Source organism: Myotis yumanensis, unplaced genomic scaffold (genome assembly GCF_028538775.1).
Source record: "Myotis yumanensis isolate MYYU_CA2020_CCGP unplaced genomic scaffold, mMyoYum1.0.hap1 SCAF_2, whole genome shotgun sequence".
NCBI lineage: Eukaryota > Metazoa > Chordata > Mammalia > Chiroptera > Vespertilionidae > Myotis > Myotis yumanensis.
The window spans coordinates 130,996,016-131,011,484 of record NW_027223753.1 but is presented as its reverse complement, the minus strand read 5'-3'; the positions used below and the strand labels follow the sequence as shown (position 1 = coordinate 131,011,484).

The 15,469-nt window shown below is 35.6% G+C and overlaps 1 protein-coding gene across 1 annotated transcript; it reads right to left on the bottom strand.

Annotated features, from left to right (window-relative positions):
• Positions 1-5,651: 5,651 nt before the first annotated feature.
• On the bottom strand, positions 5,652-7,787 carry CSNK2A2IP (casein kinase 2 subunit alpha' interacting protein). Its single transcript, XM_070403507.1, has one exon. The coding sequence runs from the start codon at positions 7,785-7,787 to the stop codon at positions 5,652-5,654; it is 2,136 nt and encodes a 711-aa protein (XP_070259608.1).
• Positions 7,788-15,469: the final 7,682 nt, after the last annotated feature.

The window sequence follows — 15,469 nt, the reverse complement described above, 5'->3', positions numbered from 1 at the left end:
GTGCCTGCAACCAAGGTACATGCCCTTGACCGGAATCAAACATGGGACCCTTCAGTCCACAGGCCGATGCTCTATCCACTGAGCCAAACCAGTTAGGGACCCATAAATATTTAATAAATTTCTATAAAAAGGCAAATATGATTTACAGAAGTCATGTTAGCGATTACTGCTGGGGAGTGCAAGATATGCTTAGGATCCTGGGTGGTTGTATACACAGGGGTTATCACAAAACCATACAGACACAGACATATATGCATCATTTCAGTGGTAGAATCATATGAAAACTGCATGTGATTTATTTTATAATTTGAGTAGGCTTTCACTTAAAACAAATCATAAATGATATATTTTCTCTACATTTCTAACTCTCATTAAATCTTAAATACAGTTTGGCTGTGTCCTCTTTACTCTATTTTCTTCTTCCAACATACTTGTATGCTCAAGATCATTATCCATGCCCAATGGTTGTTAACAAGGTATCTTCCTAAAGAAGGTAGTTCTAGTCCTAACATAAATGTAGGTGAAATAAAAGAAGCAACAATTTTTTCACTAGGAAAAAACATAACGTGTGTGGATCCTAGTATATCATGTAGGGATCATCTATACTAATAAAAGGGTAATATGATAATTAGAATGAACATCTTCCAGACAAAGCCACAGTGGTGGGGGCCAAGGCAGAGGTGGTTAGGGGCAATCAGGCCGGGAGGGGAAGGCAGTTGTGGGTGATCAGGCCAGCAATGGGGGGGCGGGCAGTTATGGGAGAGCAGGCCAGGAAGGGGGGGCCAGTTGGGGGTGAGCAGGCCAGCAGTGGGGGGCAGTTGGGGGAAAGCAGGCCGGCAGGGGAGGGCAGTTGGGGGCCATGGGGCTGGCAAGAGAGGACAATTGGGGGCCATGAGGCCAGCAGGGGAGGGCAGTTGGGGGCCATGAGGCCAGCAGGGGAGGGCAGTTGGGGGCAATCAGGCCAGTGGGGGGGCAGTTGAGGGCAAGAAGGCCAGAAGGAGAGCAGCTGGGGGCAACCAGGCCAGCAGGCAAAGTGGTTAGGGGTGATCGGGCAAGCAGGCAGATGAGCGGTTAGGAGCCAGCAGTCCCGGATTCTGAGAGGGATGTCCGACTGCTGGTTTAGGCCCGATCTCTGAGAGTCCCAGATTGGAGAGGGTACAGGACAGGCTGAGGGACACTATCCCCCCATCCTGTGCACGAATTTCATGCACTGGGCCACTAGTGTATGTATAAAAAACACTTTTTTATAAATGATCATCTAGGTTTTTTACAATCCTTTTGTATCCTAAAGAAACACAATGCTTACTTGTTTATATAACTCTACGCAGTCATGATAATTTTTAAAAAATAAATTCCAAGGAAAATGACTGTAAGAATAGTAGTTATGTATATTTTTAAGATTTTGATGTTATTGTCAAATTATCATCCAGCTATGTCATACAACTTTACATCAATTGGTTACAATGTATAAAATATACATTGAATATACAAAATGTAACAACTCATAGGATCCACTTTCTATTTCCCAATTGATATGTATTATATTCTCATGGTCAGCTCTTTCTATTTAATATTTTTTTCTATTACTTTTCAGATGATCTTTTTCTTTAAATGTAGTCTTGATTTTTGAATCCTCCTGCCTATCTTAAATGTGATCTCATCTGTACAAGATCTGACAGAAATTTCTTGATCTTTCTGGCATGTTATTTTTTTTTATTTTTATTTTTTAGACATATGTTCTTTTTTAAAAAATATTTTTTATTGATTCTTGCCAAAACCGGTTTGGCTCAGAGGATAGAGCGTCGGCCTGCGGACTCAAGGGTCCCAGGTTCGATTCCGGTCAAGGGCATGTACGTGGGTGGCGGGCACATCCCAGTAGGAGGTGTGCAGGAGGCAGCTGGTCGATGTTTCTCTCTCATCGATGTTTCTAACTCTCTATCTCTCTCCCTTCCTCTCTGTAAAAAATCAATAAAATATATTGATTTTTCTCTCTCATCGATATATTTTATTGATTCTTTACAGAGAGGAAGGGAGAGGGATAAAGTGTTAGAAACATCTATGAAAGAGAAACATCGATCAGCTGCCTTCTGCACACCTCCTACTGGGGATGTGCCCGCCACTCACGTACATGCCCTTGACCGGAATCGAACCTGGGACCTTTCAGTCCACAGGCCGACGCTCTATCCTCTGAGCCAAACCGGTTAGGGCATGGCATGTTATTTTTTATTTTTAATAATCTTTTGGTATCCATACAAGGTGGGAGAGAATTAGATATTTGTTACTTGTGCATTTTTCCCATAGGTTTCAAGTGGTTTTATTTCCAAATTAGAAAATATTGTTTAAATAATTCTTTTGAAAATATTTTGAAGGTAGACACTATTATAATTAGGAATATGATAAATAACTGCCAATACAATAGAGAAGTTAAGAACAACTAAATCATAGTCCAAAAAATAATTTAAAAAATCAATAGAAACTAAATGAGGTATCAACTTTAAAAAATAACCTAAAAGACATAAAATTAAATAAAAATCAGTTGAATTCTTCAGTTTAATTCCATAGATATTTATTGAATACTTGGTATGTGTCATAAGCAAGACAGACAAAGGACCTCCATCCATATTTAGTCTAGTACAGAATATATTAAATTGATAATTATAAAAGTGATATATGCCACCAAAAGAGAAGTTCAGAATGAATAAGGCACATTTCAAATATTTCCTAAAGAAGTTGGAGAAAGCCTTGAAAACATTATCACATATATGTGTTCTTCCTCATCATCACTGATCAGCTATGCATCAGCCAATATCATATTTAATATTGAATACTAGGAAGGAACACATTTAATGTAATAAATATGACAAGGATGACTGCTGCCATCAGTAACATTTTTACGTATGCTCTCACTAAAACAAAAGGTACAAAGAACAATTCAAAAATATTTTTATGGGAAAGAAACAGATTGATGAAATAACACTTATTTCAGAGAATTAAAAAAGATGAAGAGCTTCAATAGTACTGATTCAATATCAACACACATATTTTAGGGTATTACTTTATTCAGAAGACTAGGTTAAAAAAAAAAACAGAAATAGTGAACAAGGAGTTTTCAGTCTGGTGAATGAAAATAGGCAATAAATGACTGCTTTATAATGTTATTTAGAGAAGTGCAAAGAGTGAACATAGAGTTTCATGGCAATAGGAAAGCCAACTAACCACTTTGTAAATGAATCAGAACAAGGCTTCCCACAAGATTTCAAGAAAGACAAAATAGAGTCACGTAGGATAAAAATGAATAGATAGAAAAATCTTTCTGGACAGCAGAACTATTGATTTAAAAATACAATGTAAGAGAGGCTTGAGTATATTTTATACATTGTAAAGAAATTAGTATGACTGAAGCATCCAATAGGAGACTGGAAAATAAGAAATCAGTTTTGTGAGTCAATAATAGTTCAATCACAAAAAGAATTTAGACCTTTCTACAAAAAAAAAATGTGCAATAATGAAAGTATTATAAGCAGTGGAGCGACATTATCAAATTAGTGTCTTAAAAATGCATTAAAAAATTACAGTGTATGTTTAAGGGTTATTGTAGTAATTCCAGGTTATAAATGGCTGTGACCACAACTAGTATAGTGACAATGGGGTTGAAAAGGAAAGACTAAAGTAGAGCTAATAAAACCATAGAACTCATGGACTTGGAGAGGAGCTGGCAATGATTCCATGATGGGTGATGGTACACACACTGAATTTGAGAATATAGGGGCAAAGAACTGTAAATATAAAGAAGTAAATTGTAAATATAAAGATGATAAATTTTGTTTTGGCCATGTTGAGTTTGAAATGCCTGTGCAGTGTTCCAAATGGAAATGCCCACTCTGTAGTCCCGTGACCAAAAAGATGTGAAGTGGAGAGGCAGAAATGTGAGTTTTCATTGTATGCAGGAAATCCTAATTCCAGCCATTGGAGATGCAGATAATAAGTTAAGGTGAGTAGGTAAGACAACTTCCTTCTCTTCCCAGTAGACCCAGCGGAACAAAGACATTTTTTAAGCATTTTTATTAACCCACTTTGCAAGTGATGAACTTTAGAGCTCATTATTTAAATATTGGCACAGTCAGCATGAGATAGGGTTATCTGTACCACTTAGCTATTCTCTTCTAAAATTTGTTAACTAAGGTTGAATAAGTCATTGGATTTCAGAGTATGGGATCTTAGCATAGAAGAACTTTCCCTAGTAACACATAACTGAAAAGATTATGGAGACATATATTCTTACCTGTTAAAATGATCTGAAATTTCTTTAGAGATAGGGAAACAGATTAGCATAAATGGCTTAAGGAAACTGTCATCATATCTGATGGGGAAAGAGAATAACAATGGGCTAGATACTATTCTGAGCAATAAGTGGCTATAAATAAGTACCTCTCAATAATAACCTTAAATGTAAATGAATTAATTGCTACAAACAAAAGGTGTAGGGTAGCTGAATGGATAGAAAAATATGACCCAACTATATGCTGTCTACAAGAGACCCACCTCAAAACAAAAGACACACATAGGATGAAAATGAAGGGATGAAAAAAATTTTTCCATGCAAATGGAAAGGAAAAAAAAGCTGGTGAAGCAATACTCATATCTGACAAAATAGACTTTAAAAGCATCATGCTAAGCGAAATAAGCAAGTTGGAGAAAAATAAATATCATATGATCTCACTCATTTGTGGAATATAATGAACAATATAAACTGATGAACAAAAATAGAGCCAGAGGGGGAAAAATATTCTAGAATATAATAGAAGTAATGCTGTTATTTGCAGATTTTTAATATTTCCTACAACTTTTGTGATATACTATGTTAGTACACTTTTGATAATATTATCATACTTAAAATCCTTTTATTCTTGAAATATTAATTTTTATTGTAGGTAATATTATTTTTTGTAAGATCTTTTTTCTTGAATAATTGGTGTTTATTGCATGTAACATCATATTTAAAATCATTTTTTCTTGAGATATTAATGTTTATTGCATGTAACATTATTATATTTAAGATAATTTTTCTTGAAATATTAAGGTTTATTGCATGTAACATTATATTTAAAATCTTTTTTTAAATAAAAAAACTGAAAAAAACACAAAACATTAAGGTAATTATTTAAATTTAGAGTTTAGATTTGTTTGGATTACTAAACTCGGGATTCTGGATGTCAATAATAGTCTGGAAAAGTGATTTAAAACTATAACAAGCAATAACTGAGTAATTTGTAAAAAAAAATGCAGATGAGAAAACCAGGAGGCACAGGAAAAAAAAAAAAAAAAGACCGATAAGGTATTTCTCAATAGCCAATTATGATTAATTTAACAATAATTATATAGTGGCTACTATAAGTTAGCCATTTGGTTACAAACAAGAGATTCAGTTTTGGTTTCTAGGGACTGTAGTTTATTACTTACCTAGGAAATAGACTTGAGAGTAATAGTTCCCTTAACTGGGTGGATCATTGACTGAAATATCAAGTCCTATTCAGTCATTACCAAGAATTTTAATAAGGATGATAAGAAATCAAACTCTAGTCTCAAAGAAATAAAGGTCAATTGCTTTCAAAGACACAAAACATTAATTTAATCAAGATTTCTCTCATTTACTATGCCTGGAAAATTTTGAACAGTATCTTTGACCCCTTTGGCCCTTTCACTATGGTGCTATTCCTTATAGGATTTGTGTTGGGAGATGGTGAGTGACTTTGTTGTGTTTTTCCAGAAAGTAGCTGGTAATTTTTGCTACATATGAACTCAAGCCAGGAGACCCCTGGAGGCAAACGGTGGTAACTAACTAACCCAGTGAACATACAACCTGAGGGGGGAGATGTCCTAGACTCTTCGTAAGGAAAGGGTAAGGAGGGTGCAATCAAAGAGGAAGAGGAGGAAGAAGATGAAGAGGAAGATGAAGAAAAAGATAGGGAGGAGGAAGAGGGTGGGAGCATAGTCTGTGGCTGAGAATTACTTTTCTTAACATAAAGCAACCAGTCAATAGCCTGGGGCTGTTGGCTTACAACTTTGTTTTCAGAGACTACTGCCAGTCCATGGATGTTATCAGTTTTAGTAGGAAAAAACTCTGCTATCTTCTCCATTTTTTCAAGGTTGTCTTCAAGGGCTTCATCGGGTTGATTTTTTTTCACAGGGAATAGGAGACAAGATGAGAAAGAAGTCTCTGGTATTGAAAGAATAAAAACTAATTTCACCTCTATTTTCCCCTCAGAACTGGGCTGCAGTGTCGGTATGACAGATAGCATTGCACCACGAGGATCTTTTTTTCCTGTAAGATGATTGCAATGAGTTTTTATGCAGGAAGCACAAGCTAAGCACACCACGTAATTTGATGAAAGGCGGGGACCAGGATGAGGATTTGGCCGTCCCCTCATTCTTCGAAAGATAATTTGCCTACTGAGATCCCTTTGGATTCTGGTCTTAGAGAGAGAATTGATAATTTTACTTACAACATTATTAGGGACAGTCCCACCTTTAACAATGCAAGGATAAATATAATCTAAAGTCCATGGAATTTCTTTATTTGGATATTTCTTTGCGTAAAGATCGAAGTTGCTTTTGCTCTGGATTCTGGAGCCCCGTGTTATAGCAGCTGTGTTCCTGATGCAGTATTTGGATCTCGATAATGATTGACCTGAAATATTTGGTTTGAGATGGGGTGAAGACACATCTGTGACTCTGTGTTTGTCATTTGGTGAAGTGGTGTCTTGAAACTTGGAGTCACTAACTGGTGAACCCAGGGTCCTGGAGGTATGATCCAATGTAAGCATTGTTAGGGATTTGGGCTGGAACAATGGCACACTCTGAGTCTGGTAGACAGAATGTGGTAAAGGTGATTTCCTTGGTTTTGAGTTAGACAATGGTGAGCTCAGAAAACAAGAATTAGGGCTCAATACAGGTGGTGTCTGAGGTTTGGAATCAGGTAAAGGTGAGCTAAAAGCCATTTGATTAGGCTGCAATGAAGGTGATAACTGAAGCAAGTCATTTGTTTGAGGTGTAGAGGTAAGTGATGGTGAGCTCAAAGATCTTTGTTGGTTATCTAATGAAGACATACAAAGGCTGTCCGATGAAGCTAATTCCTGAGGCTTGGACTGAGGTAACGTTGAGCTAAGGGTTTTTTTATTAGATTGCAAAGATGATGATGTCCAGAGGATGTCTTGGGAAGATGTTTCTTGATATTTGAAGGGGAATAATGATGAACTTGAGACTCTTTTATTAGACTTCAGGGCAGGTGATGTCCAGCAAAGATCTAAGGAAGTTGCATTCTGAGGTTTGGGGAGGGATAATTGTGAGCTCAAAGTTGTTTGATTGGGTTCCAGTGATGATGATGATGATGTCTTGTTGAGGTCAAGTGAAGAGGTCTGAAGTTTGGGGAGGGGTAAAGGTGAGCTCAGAGTTCTCCAATTAGACTGCAATGAAGTTCTCTGGTGGAGGCCTACTGAGGGAGGATCCTGATGTTTGGACTGGGGTACTGGTGATTTCAGAGCTCCGTTACAGAAGCCCTGTGAAATTGTGTCCTGAGACTTGGCAAAAGATCTCTGCATCTTCTGGTTAGAGCTTAATGGAGGTGCTGCAAGGTAATTATTATCAGATTGTACTATAACCACAGATTGATTATTGGATTGATTTAGATTTTCTCCTATGTACTGATGTGTTAATGAGTTGGTTGAGGCCAGTTGGTAAGAGTGTTCTAAAGCTGCAAAGTGTTGATCATAATATGTTAGTGGCACCATTTTGTGACAGTGGTAGGTCTTTTTGAAAGCAGTTGGTCTGTAGGGATGTTTTAGTAACTGGTAGAGACTTTTAGCTGGATTCCATGGACAATAGGTACTTTAAATAAAGTCTTTGATAGTTTCTAACTTCTATCTTTTAAGCTCTCTATTAATTCCCAAATATTGTTGTGTTTCAAAATTGACTTGTAGATGTGATTTGGGGAAAAAAAAAGTCACAATTTGAAATTTTTCCTGTCTTCTTTGTAGTTTCCTAGAGGTTTTCTTTCTGTCTTCTTTTTATTTTCCTAAATTTTTATTTTTCTCTTGAGGAAATAACTCCTGTTAGAAAAAATAGTAAAGAGGATTCAGAAATGCTCCTGAGAGGGATATTAATTTTCTCAAACAATTTGTTATAGTGACCAGAGGCCAGGCTTTATGTTAACTTTCAGTCACTTACTCTATGTGTAACTTTTGAATTAAGCTTTCTAAAGCCAGTTGCCCATCTGTAAAATAGATAAATATAATATTTAATTTATTTGGCTTAATACTAATTAAGATTATACATATATATAACATGTAACAGCACCCAGGATATAAGATGCCCAATAAAAAGTAATAGCTATTTCTGATACTCTCATAATTGCTTGAGTAATAAAAAAAATACATGCGATAAGTTTTTTACATAAAATAAGAGAATCTTAGAGAAAAGTGAAATGAAAGTTCTTCTGAAATGTTGGTTTTCAATTTAAATATCAATTTTCCATCATTATCATCTGTTTTATCAAACAAAAAAACTAAGATTAATTACAATAGACCCTGGTATTAGCCAATTAAATTATTGGATTTAAGAGCCCTAAAGAATGAAAACTATCAGAATTTGCTTTCATGAATTTTTTTTACACTTCCATGACTTACCAACCCAATTTCTGATGGACAAATGTATTCCTCGTATGTGCCAACTTAATCAAATAATTTATTATCACTTATATTACTGCTAGAATATTTTACTTATATCAATGTGTGCTTTTACATATTTAACCTTTTTTACATTTTAAAATTCATTTTACTGCCATCTCAATTCACTTGTTTTTAAGCCTTGCGTCATACTTTGTGGAATTCTCCAAGTACCAACAATATTATTTATACACTAATGACTTTCTAATCCATAATCTCTAGTCCCAGTTTTCTTTTTAGCTTAAAAATTATATTTCCAATTAATCATCAGACTTTCCTATCCGATGTCCCAAAGAAAATTCAAACACAAGACATTCAATAAAGTTATTTTCCCCTCTAGAGAAATTTTCTTTTTCTTTACCTTTTATCTCAGTTCTTAAAACTTAGTCATCTAATTCAGAATCTTTGAAATTATCCTGGACAGTTTAATCCTCCAAAACCATTTAGATACCAGGGCCTGCTGCTTTTACCTCTTCCATGTCATAATCCACCTTTTTCTATCCAATTATACTTTTTCGGTGTATACTATAGGCATATCTCATCTAGATTAATATATTAGAGTATTAACCTATATTATCTTTTCCTCAGAATCTCACTCACTCTCTTCTCTTCTCCCAGAAATTCAAGAGTAAACTCTTGCTGGTAAGATACAGCCTTTGCTCGCTCAGGGATTTCCTTTGGTTTGTTTATTTCTGCAGGAGTTATAAGCACTGAAGTTACTGTGATTGCTGGATTTTATGTGATGTGATTTGATATCTAATGCTTTAAAGAGGGAAGTGACCATCACAGCCCACTGTATGCTGTGTGGCACCTTAACTACCTTCTAAATGGTAAGATGGAATAACTCCATGACCTTGAGATATGAAAAGATTTCATGAACAAATTATAAAAAACAATAATCATTAAAAATGGATCATTTAAAATCAAGGACTCCCAATCATCAAAAGGTACCATTATTTAGAAAGACTAAAGGCAAATAAAAATGTGAAATAATATTTATAATACAAATATCCAAAAAGAGACTCATATCCATGGTAACCTTTGCATGGCACTAAGAAAAAATACAACAGTGTAAATAGGATAATGGGAAAAACACTTGAACAAGCACTTCAGAAGTGAGGATATCCAAAAACTAATATGTATATGAAAAAAGAAAGGTTATCAAAAAAAAAAAAAAAAAAAGAAAGGTTATCCTCATTCCAAACCATTGAAGTGCATATTTGAACCACAGATAGAGATACTACTACACATTATCAGAGTGGGACTAAATAAAACTAAAACTGACAAAGGAAAGAATTGTGATTATGGAGATTAATTAGTATATTATATTGCATACAGACATAAAATTGTTTTATATAATTCTAATGTAAAAATCTGACAAAATAGCTCAAAATTAAAAGAAAAATAATCAAGTATTATCACTTTTTCTATATACAAAATCCTAAATAAAGTAAAACATTTAATTTAATATTACAGTGAAATAATAAACTGTCACCAATTTGATCATATTCAAGCAATATAATGATTAATTATTAAGAAACTATAATTTATGTGCATGGCTGACAAATACATTTTAGTGATTGCTCAAAACTCATTTTATAATATCCAACCACTATGTCTCATAAAATTCAATAAAGTACTAAGAAAAAACTATTTAATGAAAGCAAAGAGGAATCTAAAAGCAAAATAAAATCATTCAGTTGATATTGAAATATGAGCTATTCTCATTATAAATTGATAATAGACAAGCATATCCACTATCAGTAATACAATTTAACATTGCTTAGAAATATTTGGCCAATTCTTTAAAGAAAAAATAAAGGAAAAATGCGTAACTATTGAAAAAACTAATTTAGAATACAGAAGACTAAAAAATCAGTGATATAATTCAGAAAGTTCAGTAGAGTCACACTTTACTAAGTCACTATATATGTATCAAAAAATTCCTACCCTAGCCAGTTTGGCTCAGTGGCTAGAAAGTCAGCCTGAGGACTAAAGGGTCCTAGGTTCAATTCCAATGTGTAGGAGGCAGCCAATCAATGATTCCCTCTCATCATTGATGTTTCTATCTCTTTCTCCCTCTCCCTTTCTCTCTGAAATCAATAAAAATATTTTTAAAAATTTCCTAAATATCAACATTTAACAAGATATATGACTATAAATACCCTATAAAAATAGTGTTAACAATTTAATAAAAACACACTTTTTTAGAAAAAAAGCAACTAATTAAAAAGTTTACAGAAAAACAATACAAATGCCTAGTTACCAAAGAAATAAAATAGTTTGCTATGTCTGCTTCTTTTATAACTTTAATTGACCTTTTCAATTCACAGTTGCTCATTCCTCCTACATTTGAATTACTTTTAAAAAACATATTTCTAATAAATAGAAAAATTATAATTAGAGATTGCAATAACTTTTCCACTAATGGGTAGAAACAAGCTGAAAATTAGTAATGGTATATAATATTTAAAAAATACTATCAACTAATTTGACCTAATTGATATTCACAGAACACTTCACTCTAAAACATTCTTTTCAAGTATACATGGAATATTCACTGAAATATTATAGACCATACACTAGGTCTCAATAAATTTAAATGGGTTCAAATCATACATAGTATGTCCTTGAATTTGTCAATGAAATTAAATTATAAAATCAATAACAGAAATAACTATGAAAAATAACCAAATATATAAAATTAAATAATATACTTCTAAATAACCAATGAATCAAATTAGGAGAAAATTAGAAATTCTGGTGCAATAAATAAAAATACATGTATAAAAATGTGTGGGATCCTGCCAAAGCAAAATTTAGAAGGAGAAGATATTTGTAGAAATAAATGACAATATTAAAAATAAAAAAGTTCTCAAATCAATGACATTAGCTTCTCTTCAATCAAGTAGAAAAAGGATAGTATACTAAACCAAAATTAAGTAGTAGAAAGAAAAAAAATACAGCTGGGAACAGAAATCAATAAGATAAAAATCAGAAAAACAAGTATACCAAAAGCTGGTTCTTAGAGATCAATGAAATTGAAAACATTTAGTCAGATATATCAGGAAAACAGAAGACATAAATTACAAATGTCAGGAAGGAGAGGGCTGACATTACTACAGAATCTACCAATATTAAAAATTATAATAAAATAATATTGTGGATATTATTATGCCAATATGTTAGACCAGTGGTCGGCAAACTGCGGATCGAGAGCCACATGCGGCTCTTTGGCCCCTTGAGTGTGGCTCTTCCACAAAATACCACGTGCGGGCGCACACATACCCTGTGACTGAAACTTCGTGGCCCATTTGCAGAAGTCAGTATTTTGTGGAAGAACCACACTAAAGGGGCCAAAGAGCCGCATGTGGCTCGCGAGCTGCAGTTTGCCGACCACTGTAGACAACCCAAATAAAAAGGACAATACTATTTGAAAGACACTAACTGCCAAAGTTTACTCAGGAATAAGTAGAAAACCTGAAGATCCCTATATCTATTAAATAAATTGAATTTGAGTTAAAAACCCTCCCATAAAAAAACAACAATAACAAAACACCAAAAACAAACAAACAAACAAAAGACTAAGAGGGTGAACTTGAAACGCGGGCTGATAGGGCAGGGTCCAGTGGAAAACCAAAGCAGGTGGAACTTAGGCAGAGGCAGATGCCGTTTGAGCAGCCTAACCACAGGAACCAACCAAGCAGAAATAATAAAATATTTCTGGGCTCTAAGCGGGAGGCCTGGGAAAACAAGGGAGTGCCTGCAACATTAAGGTGGACTGACACATAGAAACAGAAAATGTTCAGCACAGGGACACAGAGAGAACACAAACAGGGAAAGTTCAGATCCGTTGCTGGGCAAGAACAATTGAGGGAATCAATCAGGTGACAACACGGATAGATATAGAAGCAGGCTTGTAGCAAATATATACCCGTGGACTACAAGGCTTCACTGGGCAGCCCATTATTAGGGTCCCCTCCCTGTGACAGGAGTCTGAATCTGCTTATAATAAATTTCCCACACTTGTGCTTGAATCTTCTGGTCCGTGGAGCTCATTCTTTGGCATGAGAGACATGACCCCGAGAATAACCCTGGACTCACCTTTCAGGTTACCAACACCAGACTTTGGTAGCTTCACTGGTGCTTTCAAGAAATAAATAATAACAATTCCACACACAATTTTCTTGCAGAAAATTAAAATGGAAGAATTTCTTCCTAACTCATCCTATGAATCAAGCATTATACATTGATAACAAAATGAAACGAAAACATTAAAAGATTATAAAAAACTATAGAGCAACATTCCTCATAACTTCCAAAGTTTTAGCCAGTTAAATCCAATAATATATAAAAAGGATAATTAAATGCATTTTCCCAAATCAATAAACCTAATCTTATGAGAAAACATCAAACAAGCCCAAAATGAAGAAAATGCTACAAAATACTTCACCAGTATTCTTTTTTTTAAATCTTCACCTGAGAATATATTTTTTTTAATTTTTATTGTTGACAATATTTTATATATCCTCTTTTATTTTAATATATTTTATTGATTTTTTACAGAGAGGAAGGGAGAGGGATAGAGAGTTAGAAACATCGATGAGAGAGAAGCATCAATCAGCTGCCTCCTGCACACCCCCTACTGGGGATGTGCCTGCAACCAAGGTACGTGCCCTTGACTGGAATCGAACCCGGGACTCTTCAGTCCCCAGGCCGATGTTCTATCCAGTGAGCCAAACCGGCTAGGGCTATATATCCTATTTTTTTCCTCCATTGCCCCTTCTAGACCGCCCACACCCTGAGCCTCAGACCTTCACTACCCTATTGTCTGTGACCATGGTTATGTATATACACATACAAATTCTTTGGTTGATCTCTTCACACTCACCCACCCACCCCCACCTTCCCTCTGAGATTTGACAGAGGGTATGTTTTTATTGAGTTTGAGAGACCAGAAGAGATAGAGAGTGAGAGGGAGAAACATCAATATGTGAGAGAGAAACATTCCTTACATGCCCAAACAGGATCAAACCTGCAATCTGAGTATGTGTCCTGACCAGGGATCTAACCACAACCGAGGTATGTGCCCTGACTGGGACTCGACCCACAACCCTTTGGTGCATGGGACAACACTTCAACCAACTGAGCCACACCAGCCAGGGTCACCAGTACTCTTTAAAGGTGTAAAAATCATGAAAAACAAGAAAGGACAGAGAAACTGTCACAAATTGGAGAAATCTAAACATAATGACTAAAGACAATGTGGGTGCAGGCCAGGCCGAGGGATCCCACAAGTGCATGATTGGGGCCGGCCGGTAAGGGATACGGAAGGTTGGCCATCCGGGGAGGGACTGTAGGCGGGCTCCAGGGCGTGTCCAGCCCATATTGTTCAGTCCCGATAGGCCGGACCCCAGCAGCAAGCTAATCTACCAGTCAAGCGCCTGCCCCCTGGTGGTCAGTGCACATTATAGTGAGTGGTTGAGCAGCCTTAGCATATCATTAGCTTATTATGCTTTGATTGGTTGAATGGCTGACTGGACCACCAGACACTTAGCATATTAGGCTTTTATTATATAGGATAATTATAATAATTATAAAGTTAATTATAAGAACCATTAATTTATTCAACATAAAAACTACGCTGAAAAAGCTTTGAGGATCCTTCTATGTTACTCTCAAGAGAAACATGTGTGTTATCAAATCAAGAATGCTTCACTTTTTTAGTCATTGTTTTGTGGAATATGTGGACAGCTTCATCAGATGGGAAGTCCAGAAAGGCTTCAGATACAAAATAACATACGAACTGGATTTTTGAATGATCATTGCACCATTGAAAATCAAGAAAAGGTCATCTTATGAAAAGGCACAAAAGAATAAAATAACCTAAAACATTTAGGAACAGTGAGAAATTCACTGTGGTGGTCATGGGATACTGGAGCAGTAGGGGCAGGTGATTACCCTTGGAAAGATGAGGTTGGACACAGATGCAGAAAGGCCTTTTTGTTCTTAAAAACATACCTTGTCCTGGTGGTAACTTATGAGCAGGAGAAACAGTCAGCTAGGAAGTGAGATGTTCAGATGAATGTGAAAATTCAGCCCACCTGGCTGGTGTGCTCACTGGTTAGAGAATCGACCTGCACACTGAAAGGTCACGGGTTTGATTCCCAGTCAAGGGCACATAACTGGGTTGCAGGGTCAATCCTGTGGCTCAGGTCAGGACACGTGTGGGAGGCAACCAATTGATTTGTCTCCCACATCAATGTCTCTCTCTCTCTCTCTCTCTCTCTCTGGCACACACTCTCTCTCCCCCCCTCTTCCCTCCTTTCCACTCTCTCTAAAAATCAATGGAAAAAATTCCTCTGGTGAGGATTCACAACAACAACAACAAAAATGAATGTGAAAATTCAGACTGTGAATTCCCTAGGTAAGAACCAAGCAGCCCAGGGTCTTACTAATTGGGTGCTTGTTGCTAATACAGAGTTTATTGACTTCGGTGTGTTTTATTAAAAGTGCATATGCTTAAAGATGAATCATGTGATTTGGTATTAAGTTCATATCACTATTGACCTATAAATTTCATTTTGGAGCCAATATAACCTTTGAGATTGAGATTTTAGATATCTCTTCAAAGCCAATAAATCAATCTGTAAATCAATTATTTCATGACATAATATTTCTAATAAAATGATTTAATGACACTAATGTGCTCTACTATATTCTCTGGGCTAAAATTTGCATAAACATTT